Source organism: Rana temporaria, chromosome 1 (genome assembly GCF_905171775.1).
Source record: "Rana temporaria chromosome 1, aRanTem1.1, whole genome shotgun sequence".
Taxonomy (NCBI): domain Eukaryota; kingdom Metazoa; phylum Chordata; class Amphibia; order Anura; family Ranidae; genus Rana; species Rana temporaria.
This window is the reverse complement of record NC_053489.1, coordinates 372,158,102-372,173,897: the sequence shown is the minus strand read 5'-3', so window position 1 is coordinate 372,173,897 and position 15,796 is coordinate 372,158,102. Positions and strand designations below refer to the sequence as shown.

The 15,796-nt window shown below is 43.7% G+C and overlaps 2 protein-coding genes across 5 annotated transcripts in view; both read left to right on the top strand.

The window, feature by feature from the left end:
• SIRT6 (sirtuin 6) overlaps positions 1 to 15,796 on the top strand; it is a 327,940-nt gene that overhangs the window by 54,268 nt on the left and 257,876 nt on the right. The gene's annotated exons all lie outside the window — the stretch shown is intronic.
• Positions 4,599 to 6,483, top strand: LOC120910982 (E3 SUMO-protein ligase ZBED1-like). Its single transcript, XM_040322507.1, has 2 exons — positions 4,599 to 5,550; positions 5,761 to 6,483. Exons 1-2 carry the CDS (start codon positions 4,681 to 4,683, stop codon positions 5,977 to 5,979), a joined length of 1,089 nt encoding a protein of 362 aa, XP_040178441.1. The 5' UTR covers positions 4,599 to 4,680; the 3' UTR covers positions 5,980 to 6,483.

Genomic DNA, 15,796 nt, shown 5'->3' with positions numbered 1-15,796 from the left:
TATATATATATATATATATATATATATATATATATATATATATATATATATATATATACATATATACATACATACATACATACATACATACATACATACATACATACATACATACATACATACATATATATATATATATATATATATATATATATATATATATATATATATATATATATACATACATACATACATACATACATACATACATACATACATACATACATACCTCAATTTCAAGTCCTGAGCTACTAGCCAGGCCTCAAGAGTTACTCGCCACCAGTTGCCCCACCTAATTCATACACTGCCCTGCACTAATTGCACCCGTAAACACGCTCTCTTAGATTATCTCATGGGATGACAATGTTTTATGCAGAATCAAGTTACAAAGTAAAATATTACCAACAACAACTTTAACAAAATGGGACAGGGCACTGGGGGCAGACCAGAGGGACAAGGTACTGGGGGCAGACCAAAGGGACAGGGCACTAGAACTGGGTCTCTTCCCCATTCTCTTGCTGTCTCCTCTGCAACTCCCATGCATCCTCTCTCTCCCCCATTCATCTCATCATCAGGAGCCTGTGTGTGCGGCTCCACGCTTGCATGTCCCCACTTCCCCCTTTTATTCAGGCTGGCAGAGAGGAGAGGAGCTGCAGCACAGCGGGAGGGAGTACAATCCATCGCTGAGATCCACACAACTGCACAGCCATTGACACCATAGCACAGCGCACACTGACAGCGCACAGCACACATTGAGACCAGTCTGTTCACAGTGCTCAGGCTAAACTGTTGGACACTTACATAGAGCACAAGGAGAAGAAAACTGCACAAACTAGAAGGCTGCTGCTCTCATGTCAGGGCAACTTTCAGTGAGCGCTGCACTGGAGTGGTAATTTTTGCAATCCTCCACCTCACTCATTACTTTCTGCTCTCCAGCTACATTGGTCGGGGCCCAGGGGAGGGGGGCAGGCTCAGAGAGGTCATAATGTTGGGTCCCATGGCTTAATGAGAATTGTAAGTAGAGCACCTGTGTACTGCTCTGCCTGTGCGCGACTCACCAGACTACTTTTCCCGAGCATGCACCTTCCCTCCTCGGCCGCCAATCTCATCGGGACTCTAAGTGTAGGCACAGATTGGAGGGAGATTGGTCATGCAGCCCTGTCATCACTCGCCCCCAGCTTAAATCCACTCGCCAAATGCTAGTAGGCGAGTGGAAATTTTGAGGGATATATATAATTTTATTCTAACACCCTAGAGAATAAAATGGCGGTCGTCACACCATATTTGCGCAGCGGTTGGTGAAAAAAAAGACAACAGTAAAGTTATCCCAATTTTTTTTTTTTTTTTTCCTGAAACTTCCCTCTTAACGTTGGGGTGCGTGTTATACGCCGATAAATACAGTACTTGTTACATCCAGTGTAGGTTCGGTACTGTCTATGGTGGAAAGGATGGAACCACCACTTTGTAAGATGAAAACGGAAGCCACCTTGGGAACAAAGGTGCTCAAGGGGGAAGAAATAAGATGTAGGACTCTAACTCCAAGTGCTTGCATAGCTGATATTCTGCCCAAGTTATCAAAGGACACTGTCTCTCAAGTAGGGCTGCAACTAATGATGATTTTCATAATCTATTAGTTGGCTGATTTTATTGTTTTTTTGATTAATCGGTTAATAACCTTTTAAAAGTGTGGTGTATAATTTAGTTAATATGTAAAGTTTAGGCAATTTATTCTTAAATATATCTGAAGTGGTAAATTTTATAAATAACCAACTATATGGTTAGGGAGAAAAATCTCTAATACACTCTGAGAATAACAAACAGGAGAGATGTACTATTAGAGGGCGAATCTGGTAAATGGCATCAGACTCTGATCAAATTTGTTTTTTTTTTTGTTTTTTTTCCCCCAAAATTCTTTTATTAATTTTTTCCAAAACAATACAATAAATACAACATAAAATCAACATACAAACTAACGACATAAATGGTCTCAATGAGTACCCCCTACACTAAAAGAATATAAAAGAGGAATCATCTTCTGCCAGTACTACTCTTGGATTTCTCCCTCCCATTTTGCCCCCAGGACTAATTTTCCCTTTTTATTCTCTATGGGAGATACCTGGGGACAGGGCTACACTACCCATAGTGGAGGGGGGAAAAGGGGGGGGGGATGAGGGGGGGGGAAACACTCTATTATAGGGAATATAATTTTCCCTTATTGTGAACATTACCCATATTATTAAAATACAAACACCCACCAGAAAAAGAATAAGAAAAAAAACAAAAAAAACCCCTATATAATAAGAGGGGGAATAAAGAGAAGCCATTCCCCTATATTGTGAGAGATACCAAAAAAGAGAGAATTAATATATGTGGGATAATTCCCGCTGTTGCGTATACACTCAGAGGAGGAGAGAAAAAAAACAGGGGAGAAAAAAAACACTCTATTATAGGTAGGGGTGTAACGGATCATGTCCGATCCGCGATCCGAACGGGCCGACCTGTACGGATCGGCACAGCATGCGATCCGCGGAGCGCACCGCCGCCGTGTCCTTAGGAAAGGCCGCGGCTTCGGCCTAGCTCCGGCGGCGGTGCGCGCTGATGTCATCACCCCTCCCTCTGCAGTCTGCACGTGTATTCTTCCAGAGCGCGCAGTCTGCGAGTACAGTGAGAGACCAGACTACAGTGAGTACAGTAGTAGTACAGTGAGTTGATTCTCATCAAAAATGGCTATTATTTTCAGTGTGTACTGGGGGCAATGTTGGCTTTTATTATTTACTAGTGGGAAAATGGCTATTTAATTTCAGTGTGTACTGGGGGCAATGTTGGCTATTATTATTTACTAGTGGGAAAATGGCTATTAATTTCAGTGTGTACTGGGGGAAATGTTGGCTATATTATTATTATTACTAGTGGGAAAATGGCTATTTTTATTACAGTGTTACTACTAGTGTGGGGGCAATGTTGGCTATCATTATTAGTGGGAAAAATTAGTGGATGAGTCTGACTGGATGTTACAGTGAGGTGGGGGCAATGGTGGATGTTACAGTGAGGTGGGGGGCAATGGTGGATGTTGTAACATCATCCACCATTGCCGCCACCGCCTCACTGTAACATCATCCACCATTGCCGCCACTTCACTGTAACGTCATCCACCATTGCCGCCACCGCCTCACTGTAACATCATCCACCCCTGACATCATCCACCATTGCCGCCACCGCCTCACTGTAACATCATCCACCCCTGACATCATCCACCATTGCCGCCACCGCCTCACTGTAACATCATCCACCCCTGACATCATCCACCATTGCCGCCACCTCACTGTAACATCATCCACCATTGTCGCCACCGCCATGGTGGATCCATGGTGGATGTTACAGTGAGGTGGCGGTAATGGTGGATGATGTTACAGTGAGGTGGGGCAATGGTGGATATTATTACAGTGGGGGAGATGACGTGGATATTACAGCAGTGGGGAGATGTCTGGATATTACAGTGGGGAGACGACATCTATATTACAGTAGTGGCGGGGGAGATTGTGGATATTACATTAGTGGTGGGGGAGAATGTGGCTATTACAGTGGGGAGTGGGGACTATATGATGGTGGAATTTTCACAGGTTCATGCAAATTCAAACAACTGCGGCGTTTTGTACGTTTATCCAAATTGACTTTTAGGTTATCCATATTTTTTTTTTTTCTAATTTTTTGTATTTATGGTGTTCTTGTCAATTCATGCGTTTACGTCGGTCGTTCACTATTGTAATATTACGTTTAGCGCAATCCTATTTTTTTTCTATATTTTATTCACTGTATTGGGGTTTTGCAGAAGGATTGCTGCTTCCACTGAGTTTTAGGTAATTTTTGTGGACAGCCGCCGGCTGCACAAGATTGCTTCTAGGTCTTAGCGCAGTTTCTTTCCTTTTTTCCAGGTGAGCTTCCCTGACTGGCGAGTCGGGCGACTGACTGCCCACTGTGCCCAGTGTTCTGCTCCTCCAGGCTACCGAAGCACCTCCACATCCTGCCTCTACTTTGGCAAGGAATCAGTCCACACACACACATAGTGTGGTCATGGCGAGCGGAGGAACGGAGGAGCTTGAACGCCCCGCGTCGTTTAAATCTCCTGTATGGGATCATTTTGGCTTCCCTGTGAAATATGATCATGAGGGAAAGAGGATGGTAGATAAAACCATGACGGCGTGTAGGCACTGTGGCACAAGAAAGCCATACGATAGTGGAAACACGTCAAGTATGGCCACGCATTTGAAGCGTCATCACCCCGGTGTTCCACTGACAGTCACAGGAGTGAAAACAAAAGCTGTTCAGCAACCACTCATCACCGCAGCATTTAAACAGCCCCTCATTCCACAATCGGACCGGGCTAAAGCCATTACAAAAGCGATCGGCGTGTTTATGGGTGCAGATATGAGGCCATATTCCATTGTGCAGAACGAGGGCTTTAAGCACATGCTTAAAGTGCTTGAGCCACGTTACAACATCCTGTCGCGCATCCACTTCAGCGAAAAGGTTGTGCCAGAACTTTATGAACAGGAGAAGAAAAAAGTCGTGGATGAACTATCCCAAGCATAGTCTGTTGCGCTCACGACAGACGGGTGGACGTCCAGGGGAACAGAGAGCTATATAACAATAACCGCTCACTTCATCACGGCAGACTGGGAGATGAGAAGTCCGGTGCTGCAGACACGCCCCCTCTACGAGAGTCACACAAGCGCTCATCTTGCGCAGGTGCTGACAGAAGCGGTGGACGAATGGAAGCTAAAGAGGCCCAGTACTAATATCCCAGTCACAACTGACAATGCCAAAAACCAAGTTAATGCCGTGATTGAGGCAGGACTGGGCCCACAGATAGGGTGTTTTGCACATGTCGTAAATTTGGCATCTCAAAAGGGAATCTCTGTCAGTAGGATGGACCGCCTCCTTGGGAGGATCAGGAAGGTGGTTTCCTATTTCCACCGAAGCACAACAGCTGCCCATGTGCTGAAAACAAAGCAAGAAATGCTAAAGCTGCCTAAACACAAGCTCATAAATGATGTGCCAACCAGGTGGAACTCCACTTATGATATGCTGGAGCGTTATCTGGAGCAGCAGGCAGCTATATACTCTGCACTGACTGACAAGACCCTAAAGAAAATTGTCAAGGACATCATTACCCTGTCTGATGATGATGTGAGAGTGGCAGAGGAGGTCCTCCAGGTGCTTCAACCCCTCAAGATGGTAACATCTCTTCTGAGCACTGAAAGTTCACCATCTGTATCGATGATCATGCCCCTAAAAACAAGGATTCTACAATCCATGGCTCCAGGTGTGGAAGACAGCACCATCACACAAGATGTCAAGACTGCCATTAGAGAGGACCTGCAGCCCAGATACACTTCACCCCCTACTCTACAGGACTACCTTCACAGAGCTACTGCCCTGGATCCAAGGTTCAAGTCCCTGTCTCACATGGACCCTGCCCTACGCCAGAGGACATACAGTGACCTCACCACCGAGATTGTGAGCAGTCTGGGCACTAAAGACTGTGATGAGGTAAATAAAGAATATTCTTTAAAAATGATACATTTTAATCTAAATACATTTTTTTTTTTTTTTTTTTTGTAATAATGGCTTTTATTAAATGTTGTTGTTTTCATGTTTCATAGACATGAAAAATGTGGCAATAATATTGCCACATTTTTCATGTCAATGAAACATGAAAATAAATAATAGGTTTAATTAATCAACAATTTTTTTGTGCAGGGTCAAGCTCAAGCTGCAGAGCCAACAGGAGCAAACTTGGACTCATCATCTCCTCCACAAAAGAAGTCGGCGATGGCAGAGCTTTTTGGAGAGACCTTTGCCAGCAAAGACAACAAGACTTCTGCTGACATCATCAAAGAGGAGGTGACATCATCAAAGAGGAGGTGGAATCCTATCTGCTGGCAGCAAGCGGCATTACAGTGGATGGTGATCCGATGACATGGTGGAAAAGCAATGAGTGTAAATACCCTCATGTTGCCAAGATGGCAAGATGCTATCTCGCTGTGCCAGGCTCTTCAGTTCTTTCTGAGAGGGTGTTCTCAACAGCAGGGGACATAGTGACTGCACAGAGGTCCACACTCTCCCCAGAGCATGTAGACATCCTTGTCTTTTTGAAAAAGAATTTGAAATTATAAGCTCAGGAATGCTTTGCTTTCTTTCTTTTATTCTTCTTTGATGTGGACATATTAGGCTTTCACTATCCATGTTTCAAGGAAGAAGATATGTTGCACTTTTAGTTGTTTTTGGCTCTTTGCCCATTGGCCCATGTCTCAAGGAAGAAGACATGCCTTTATGTTGCACTTAAAGTTGTTTTTCATTATGTTAAAAAGAAGATATTATGCCTTGTGCACTGTAACTTGATTTTATATAATTTCAAAGTAATTTAAGAGTGTTAATAAACAAAAAGACAAAACTTTTGTTTGTCTTGTGTTTTTTTTTTTTTTTTTTTTACTGACCCGAAAATGATCCGATCCGTGACTCCCGATCCGAGGATCGATCCGATCCGTGAGTTTTTTGATCCGTTACACCCCTAATTATAGGAAATATAATTTTCCCTTATTGTGAACATTACCCATATTATTAAAATACAAACACCCACCAATAAAAAAAAAATAAATAAAAGGTTGTTAAAAGTGAGAAGGGAAAAAAAAAAAAGAAAATTTTGTTCTAGGGGGAATTAATTCCCCTTATTGTGTATATACTTAAGTGTGAAGAATAAAAAAAAGGGGGGGGGGGGGGAAACTACATAATAAGAAGGGGAATGAAAAGAAAAGCAATTTCCCCTATATTGTGAGAAAAAAAATATATAATATATAGGGGTTAATTCCCCTTATTGTGTATATACTAAGAAAAGAAGAAAAAAAAAAGGAAGGAAGACATTTTTTCCTCTCCCTTTTATTTATTTTTATATATATATATATATATATATATAAAAACCCACTCTATTATAGGGAATATAATTTTCCCTTATTGTGAACATTACCCATATTATTAAAATACAAACACCCACCAAAAAAGAATAAAAATAAACAAAAAAACCCTATATAATAAGAGGGGGGAATAAAAAGAGAAGCAATTCCCCTATATTGTGAGAGATACCAAAAAAAAGAGAAAATTGAGTATATACACAACAGGGGGAATTATCCCCCATATATTTAATTTTCTCATTTTTTTTGGTATCTCTCACAATATAGGGGAATTGCTTCTCTTTTTATTCCCCCTCTTATTATATAGGGTTTTTTTGTTTATTTATTTTTATTCTTTTTTTTTTGGTGGGTGTTTGTATTTTAATAATATGGGTAATGTTCACAATAAGGGAAAATTATATTCCCTATAATAGAGTGGGTTTTTTTCTCCCCTTCCCCCCCCCCCCTCCTCCTCTGAGTATATACACAACAGGGGGAATTATCCCCCATATATTAGAGGAGGGAAAAAAAAGAAGGGGGGGTACACAGGAAGGAGTCCAAACTACTGATCTCCTCTATTCCCCCCCCTGGCCCTGTATTCCCTCCATCTCTTCCAGATCATTTCATATCTTGGCCCGGAGTCCACATGAAAGGACCACAGTTCCTCCATCATTTTCATTTTATCAATTTCTTGAAACCATTCCCCTATCGAGGGTACTTTTTTTTTCCCCTCCACTTCCTAGGTATTGGTGCCTTGGCTCCATTCAATAAGAACGGGACCAAGGAGCCTCTATACTTTTTCCTGGACATACTCGTGGTATGAAACAGACATTCCCATGGATCATATCTTATCTCATATCCACTTATTTTTTTTACCAACACCAGTATCTCCCGCCAGTATACCTGTATGAGGGGCACTGCCACCATATGTGGGCATGGGTTCCCTCCATCCCACACTCTCTCCAACATAGGGGGAGGCCTCACTATTCATTCTGTGCAATTTCATTGGGACATAATACCATTTAGTAAGTAACTTGTAGTTGGTTTCTTTTACTTTTGCATCCATCGATGTAGCCTGGACATATTCTAATACCTGTCTCTTCTTTTCATTAGATATAGTTTGATTAAGTTCTATTTCCCAACTTTCTATTATTTTCAATCTCCCTGGTTCTATCTTGGTTGTCAGCATTTTATAAATACTTGATATTCCCTGTTTTCCCAGTTCTCCTTGGGTCATATATTTTTCCCATTGATTTAATTCATTCATAGCTCGCAGGGGTTTCGGCAAAGTGCTCACAAAATGCTGGACTTGTCTGTGTCTCCACCTGTCCCCTGGGGACAGTCCGTATTTCTCTTGGAGTTCTACCACCGAACATAGTTCATTACCCTTTATTACATCCTTCAGTTTTAAAATGTCCGAGGTTGCCCACCCCAGGTACATCCCCCCCCTCCTTGCCCGGTGGGAAGAAGTCTGTACCCGTAAGTGGCAACAGCGGACTATTATAGAGCCATTTTTTTTTCCCTACAAAATTTATCCCATATTCTAAAAGTTTCTTTTGTTATTACAGGGATATCCTGAGGCAATCCTCTATATTGCCTCGGTACCCATATTGTGTTTCCCAGCTCTTTTTTACTTAAACTTTCTTCAACTTCTACCCACTTTTTTTTTACTTCCACCCTCACCCTGCGCCCAGTCTATGATCCTCCTCAGTACCGCCGCCTCATAGTACCTTCTGAAGTCCGGCAACTGCATTCCTCCTTCCTCTTTAGGTCTAATCAGGGTCTCTACTGCTATACGAGGCTTTTTCCCCCTCCATATAAAGCCCCCCCCATTATCTTTTCCAGAACTTTAAAATACATTTCTGGGATTTTTATCGGAAATTTATGGAAAATATATAGAACTTTAGGCAAAATCATCATCTTTATAGTATTAATCCTTCCCCACCATGATACTCTGTCTATACTATATCCTTTTAATTCTGATTTTACTTTATTCAATAGTAGTATATAGTTATCTTCATAGAAGTATCTCTCTGTGCTGGACAAGAAGATACCTAGATATTTCATCCTCCTCTGCTTCCATTTAAATGGATAGAGGACCTCAAGTTCCCTGCGATCTTGTGGGCTTAATGATATACTCAGTATCTCCGTTTTTTCTTTATTAATTTTAAGATTCGAAATCTCACCATATTGTTCATATTCTGACATTATCCTAGGCAGTGTCACCCTAGGATTAGATACAAATAGCATCATGTCGTCCGCAAATGCAGATATCTTATGCTCCCTTCTCTCCAGTTTTATCCCTTCTATTTCCTGATTCATCCGTATTGTTTCCAATAATGGCTCCAATGATAGGACGAATAGGAGAGGCGATAGCGGGCATCCTTGCCGGGTCCCATTAAAAAGTGGGAAGCTGTCTGATAGGGTGCCATTCACCCTCACCTGGGCCGAGAGATTTGAATACAAAGCCCCTATCCACCTAAGCATACTTGGGCCAAATCCTATATGGGATAGATTCGCTAACATAAATTCCCAGTCCAACCTGTCAAACGCCTTTTCGGCATCTAGGGACAGGAATACTACTGGTTCTTTATTCTTTTTAGCTTTCTGTATCAAAAATATTACTCTTGGAATGTTTTCTCTCGTTTCTCTCCCGGGTATGAACCCTGCCTGGTCATTTTCTATCAAACCTGCCAGGAGCGGTCTTATTCTCTCAGCAAGGATTTTTGAATAGATTTTTATGTCCACATTTATCAAAGATATAGGCCTATAACTTTCACAGAGGGAGGGATCCTTATCTTGCTTCCCTATCAGAGTTATGTGAGCATTTGGGGCCTCCTTAAGCATTGCCATGCCCCCCCCCCCCTATAGAATTCATATAATTCTGAAAAAATGGCACTAATATCTCCCCAAACCTTTTATAATATAGTGACGTATACCCATCAGGGCCAGGACTCTTCCCCATTTTAATGCTCCTGATCGTTTTGGCTTATTTCCTCTTTTGTTATTTCTTTTTCTAGGTTGCTTATTACTTCCTCTGCCAAGTCTGGGGTCTTAACCTTTTCTAGGTATTGTTTAATTTTTTCCCTTTTATTCTGAACTTCTGTAGCCCCTTGCCCTTTGTTAACATTATATAAATGTTGGTAATATTCATAGAATATTTTGGTTATCTCACTAGTGGAGTGTCTCATATCTCCATTCCTATCTTTTATTTTCAGGATTCTGTGTGTTTATTGGTTTTATGGTCCTTGCTAGCAGTCTCCCCGGTTTATTACCCAGTGCATAGAATTTGTTGTTCATGTTATTAAAAATCCATTTTAATTCCTGTTCAAGGAGGTCACGAAGCTCTTCTCTCTTACTAGTTAGTACCCTTAGAACCTGCTCTTCCTGTAATTCTTTATGCTTCCGTTCAAGGGCCTGGATTTCTTCTAGTAATGTTTGTTTCCATGCCTGCCTAATCTTCCTCCTCTTGGCTTTTTCTGCTATCAACCTCCCTCTCATAAATGCCTTGTGCGTTTCCCAGAGCGTAGCTGGGGCGATATTTTCAATATCATTTTATACACAAATACTTTTCTAGATCATTGGCTGTTTTAATGTTATTTATTAGGGACTCGTCTAGTCTCCACACTGACTGTCCAGCCGGGATCTCCCCTGAATCTAGGGACATCACCACTGGGGCATGGTCAGACAGCGTTATAGATTTTATTTCTATCCTGATCAGTCCCTCAAGCAGCCGATGATCCAGCAGGACATGGTCAATTCTTGAATATGACCCATGAACCGATGAAAAATATGTGTAATCCTTATCTTTTGGATGGAAAATTCTCCATGCTTCCACCAATTGCATCTGATATAATTTATGTTTAATCATTCTAAGGTATTTCCCTTCTGACCTCAGTGAGACGGGTTGAGTGTCTAATAGTGGATCGAATACAAAATTTAGGTCGCCTGCTAGAATCACCATACCCTCTCTAAATCCTTCTAATTTATTCAAAATTTTTCTCAGGTATACAGCCGGCCTTACGTTGGGGCAATACACATTTACCAATGTGTATCTCATATTCAAAACGGTACCCTTGACAAATAGGTATCTTCCATCGGGATCTATTTCTGTAGCTTCTAGGGAGAACCGTATGTTCCTATCAAACCCTATTGCAATTCCCTTTGATCTTTTATTAGGAGAATGACTATGAATCCACATAGGAAATTCCTTTGAGTTTAATCTGGTCTTTGATGTTATCTTTAAGTGGGTTTCTTGTAGGAACACTATATTGGCCGAGAGTCTCTTCATCTCCTGTAAAATCTGATACCGCTTACTTGGGCTATTTAACCCTCGCACATTGTACGTAACAATCTTTAATGCAACCATTTATTATATTTCACTTCCCCCCCCCCCCCCCCCAAGTAGGGAGCACATATCGTATCCCCACAGGACATGAGACTCCAGGCCCTTTCTCACTATATAGAAAGACTAAACCATACTCCTGGTTCAACATCAAACTAATATCATTCAAAAAAGAAATCTTAGTCAAAGTACCTTGAGACCACATATACAACATATATCCCCCACCCTCTCCCACCTCACCCCCAGCGCATTGAACCTCAATGCTAAGACTCACTCGGTCTGTGCCCATCCAGGCCACTTGCCGAGTGGGCCTTTCCTCGGGATGTCTACTATGACCCCCCATTTCCCAGGCCCCGTCCACTAAATCGGGACGGCACCCGGTCCAGGGACGGCATATCGGCTCCATATTTCCCCCCTCCCCAAGTGACATCCATTTATTCTCTCTCTAGACATTGAGCTTACTGAGATCCTTTACCAAAAAGAGAGCGGGCAATGAGGAGATAAGAAGCAGGGGACAATCCCCGCGGATACCTGGTAACCAGCCACCCTTGTCCTCTAGCTTCCCACCCCACCCTCCCCGCATCCCAATACCCCAGAGAGAACACCCCACATCAAACATAGGCTTAATAGTCTATGCCCTATTCCATTCCTGTTCCCTCCATCTTCTCCAGGCTGGAGGTCTCTTTTCCCAGTTGTCTATTTGCATTGGCTGAATATTCAGCTTATTACAAAATTCCTTTACATCTTCAGGGAAACGGATAACCGCTGAGACCCCCTGGTTCTTGACCGACAGGCTGGGAAGCCCCATCTATACGGAATGTCCTTTGTCTGTAGATGACTGGTTAGTGGCTTCAGCGCCCTCTTTCGTGCTAGTGTCTCTGGTGAAAGATCCGAAAACAGGAGTAACTTGACCCCCTTGTATTCCATAGTAGCAGAATTCCTTGTACTTTGAGATACCAGTTCTTTTTTATTATATTCTAGGAATCTGACTATAGTGTCCCTTGGTAGGTCTCTTTGTGTGTTGTATAATTTCTTTATCGTACATCACGGGACACAGAGCGGCATTCATTACTATATGGGTTATATGGAGTACCTTCAGGTGTAGACACTGGCAATCTCAAACAGGAAATGCCCCTCCCTATATAACCCCCTCCCATAGGAGGAGTACCTCAGTTTTTACGCCAGTGTCTTAGGTGTTAGTCATGGTTTAGCTTGCCTCCGCATCCTTGGGATTAGGTGAGCTACCGGTTCTGTCCAAAAAAGCCTCAGCGCTAAAGTGGTCAGTAACCGGACCCCAAACCCTTGGGGTATAGCCCATAATGCTTTTCTTTTTAGAGAGCTGGACCCTGGGCCCAGAACTTAGAAACCTTTGGGTACCTAAAGTTTTCTGTTGCCAGGGTGCTATATGGGCCCAGGACAGTGGATCCTTCATAGGAACCCAGGGCCTGAAGGTCTAGACATCCCCACGGAGATGGGGGAAGATTGGGCCTCTTGCTTGGCAAAGTCCTGCGGCATGGAGCAGGTAAGTGAGGGGAAAACTTGCGGAACTTGGTTCTTAGCAGGTTTTTTTCTGGGGGGTCACAGGGGACATGCCTAAAGTTATGCACTGCATCTGGCAAACTAGTCACATATCATAAAGATAGGATGGCTCTCTATGTATTATTCCCCATAAGATGTGACCTCCCTTGTAGTGTTGGAAAAGCATTGAGTGGGGCCTGTGTTATATAAAAATATATGTGTGTGTCAGAGAGCTTTGCTTACCTGCAGGCCTCCAGGCGATGCTCCATTCAGTCTTCCTCCTCAGAGCCTGCAAGCAGGCAAAACGCTGACCTCCTCATGGTTCCAGGCTGCAGGCTGCAGTTTGCTGGAACAGAGAGGTCCCCTTCCTCCCAAAATCCCCCCCCCCTCCCCCTGTCGGGAGGGGCATTTCCTGTTTGAGGTTGCTGGGGGGGAAGGGCGGGTCAGTGGCTTAAAGGAAGGGGCGGCCCTTCCTTGTTTGTTCCATCAATACTTTGGAACTGAGGAGAAAGACCAGAGCGGCAGCACGGGGCGCCGAGGACACACAGTGGCCAGAAAGGATATTGCAGTCTTCAGAGGACTGTTTTGTCAAGCCTAGAAATAGGCTGTTTCTTTTCCATCTCATAGTTTTTCTTTGCAATACTACTCAGGGGGACAGAATGTTTTTTCTTTCCTGGATTTGAAACAAAAACGAAAAAAAAAAAAAAAAAAAAAAAGTCATCTAGGGGAGAGGAAGCATTTTTTTATCCCCCAAACAGGTGTTTGGACAATTAACTTTTATAGTTCCAAATACCAATAGGTAGCAGGTGTACCTCGGTATTGTACCATGGTATGCCGCTGTTTTCCCTACAGGGAGCCTTGGGGCCATCGGGATCTGGGGCTGGAGCTGACGCGGGTCAGTCCAACCCTAAGATGGTCACGGAGGAGGTATTACTCACCTCTTTAAAAGAGATGCAGAAAAGCATGGGAAAAATGATATCCGCAGCTATGCGGGGCAGTAAGCGGAATAGATCTCCGTCGCCCGAGCGCGGACCCTCAGAAGAGGAGGTCCTTTCCTCAGGGGAATTGGACGACCTCTTGGACACGGACCAAGTAGGTTCAGGGATCGAAGACCCGGATACAGAGGAGTCTGGGGCAGTCTCCCTGAGGGAGAGCTGGTGGATTCAAGGATTGTCGGACTTGGTCCATAGGACATTCAACTTGCCAGTACCAGATCTCCAGGTATCGACGGTTTCAGCTTTGGGCTCACTGAGGGCGCCTCAAAGCAATGCTGTGTTTCCGATCCATCCTCTATTAGAGGGAATTTTGTTCCAAGATTGGAACAAGCCAGATAAGATCTTCTTACCACCTAAAAGGTTCTCTGTCCTATATCCTATGGAAGAAAATTTTTCCAAAAGATGGGCTACTCCTGCAGTGGACGCAGCCATCTCATGTGTTAACAGATCGTTAACATGCCCTGTAGAAAACATACAGGTGTTCAAGGATCCAGTTGATAAGCGCTTGGAAGCACTACTTAAGAACTCCTTCACTACTGCAGGGGCAGTAGTACAGCCAGCTGTGGCTGCGATTGGGGTCGCTCAAGCATTATCGGATCAATTTAAGCAGATGCTTAAACTTATTCCGGCCCAGCAGGCAGAAAATTTTTCGGATGTCCCTAAGGCCATATGTTTTACGGTAGACGCAATCAAGGATTCTATCCAGCAAGCGTCACGTTTATCGTTATCCCTTATCCATATGAGAAGACTCTTATGGTTAAAAAGCTGGGAGGCTGAGCCCCCATGCAAGAAGCTCCTGGTAGGGTTCCCCTTCCATGGAGGACGACTCTTCGGAGAAGACCTAGATAAATACATTCAGACCATTTCAAACGGCAAGAGTACTCTCTTGCCAACTAAGAAGAAGGTTCAGGGACCTGCGTTTAAACGACAGTATTCCCCTGGGCAGGGGCCCTCTAATGCCAAGCAGTATCGACGGCCTCCTGCAAAAGCAAACTTCGGCTTCAACAGCAGATCACAAGGACAGGCTGTTAGAGGCAAAAGGCAGTGGTTTCGCAAACCAGCAAAACCAGCCCCCAAGCCAACCTTATGAAGGGGCGCCCCCACCCACGAAGGTGGGGGGAAGGCTGCGACTCTTTTCAGAGATTTGGGAAGCCAGCATTCCCGACGAGTGGGTACGGTCTTCCGTGGCCACAGGCTACAAATTAGATTTCCTAAGGTTTCCTCCTCCTCATTTCCAGAAGTCGAGGATTCCAAACGATCCGGAAAAGGGAGCCGCATTAAGATCGGCATTAGATCATCTACTTTCCCAGGAAGTAATAGTAGAGGTACCAGTCCTGGAACAGGGGCTGGGTTTCTACTCCAACCTATTCATCATCCCAAAATCCAATGGAGATGTCAGGCCAATTTTGGACCTAAAGATGGTAAATGCATATCTAAAGATCCGCTCATTTCGGATGGAATCCGTGCGGTCAGCAGCTGCCACACTCCAGAAGGACGACTTCATGGCGTCCATAGACATAAAGGATGCCTAGCTTCATGTTCCAATTTATCAGCCACATCAAAGATATCTACGCTTCATGGTGGCTTCGCGTCACTTCCAATTCGTGGCGCTTCCCTTCGGGTTGGCTACGGCCCCCCGGGTGTTCACGAAGGTCCTAGCTCCAATCCTAGCCAAACTAAGGATCCAAGGGGTCACGATCCTAGCATACCTGGACGACCTCCTAGTCATAGATCACTCGTCTCCCGGCTTGGAGCGAGCAGTGGCCCTCACGGTCCAATACCTCGAGAGGTTCGGCTGGGTCCTAAATCGAGAAAAGTCAGCTTTCCAGCCCACAAAGCAGTTGGAATATCTCGGCATGAGATTAGACACAGAACAACAAGGAGTGTTCCTACCTCTGAGGAAGGTAAAAGCCATCAAGGAATTAATCCTACTGGTTCTAAGCAAGAAAGAACCGACTATTCGCCTATGTATGAGGTTACTAGGCAAGATG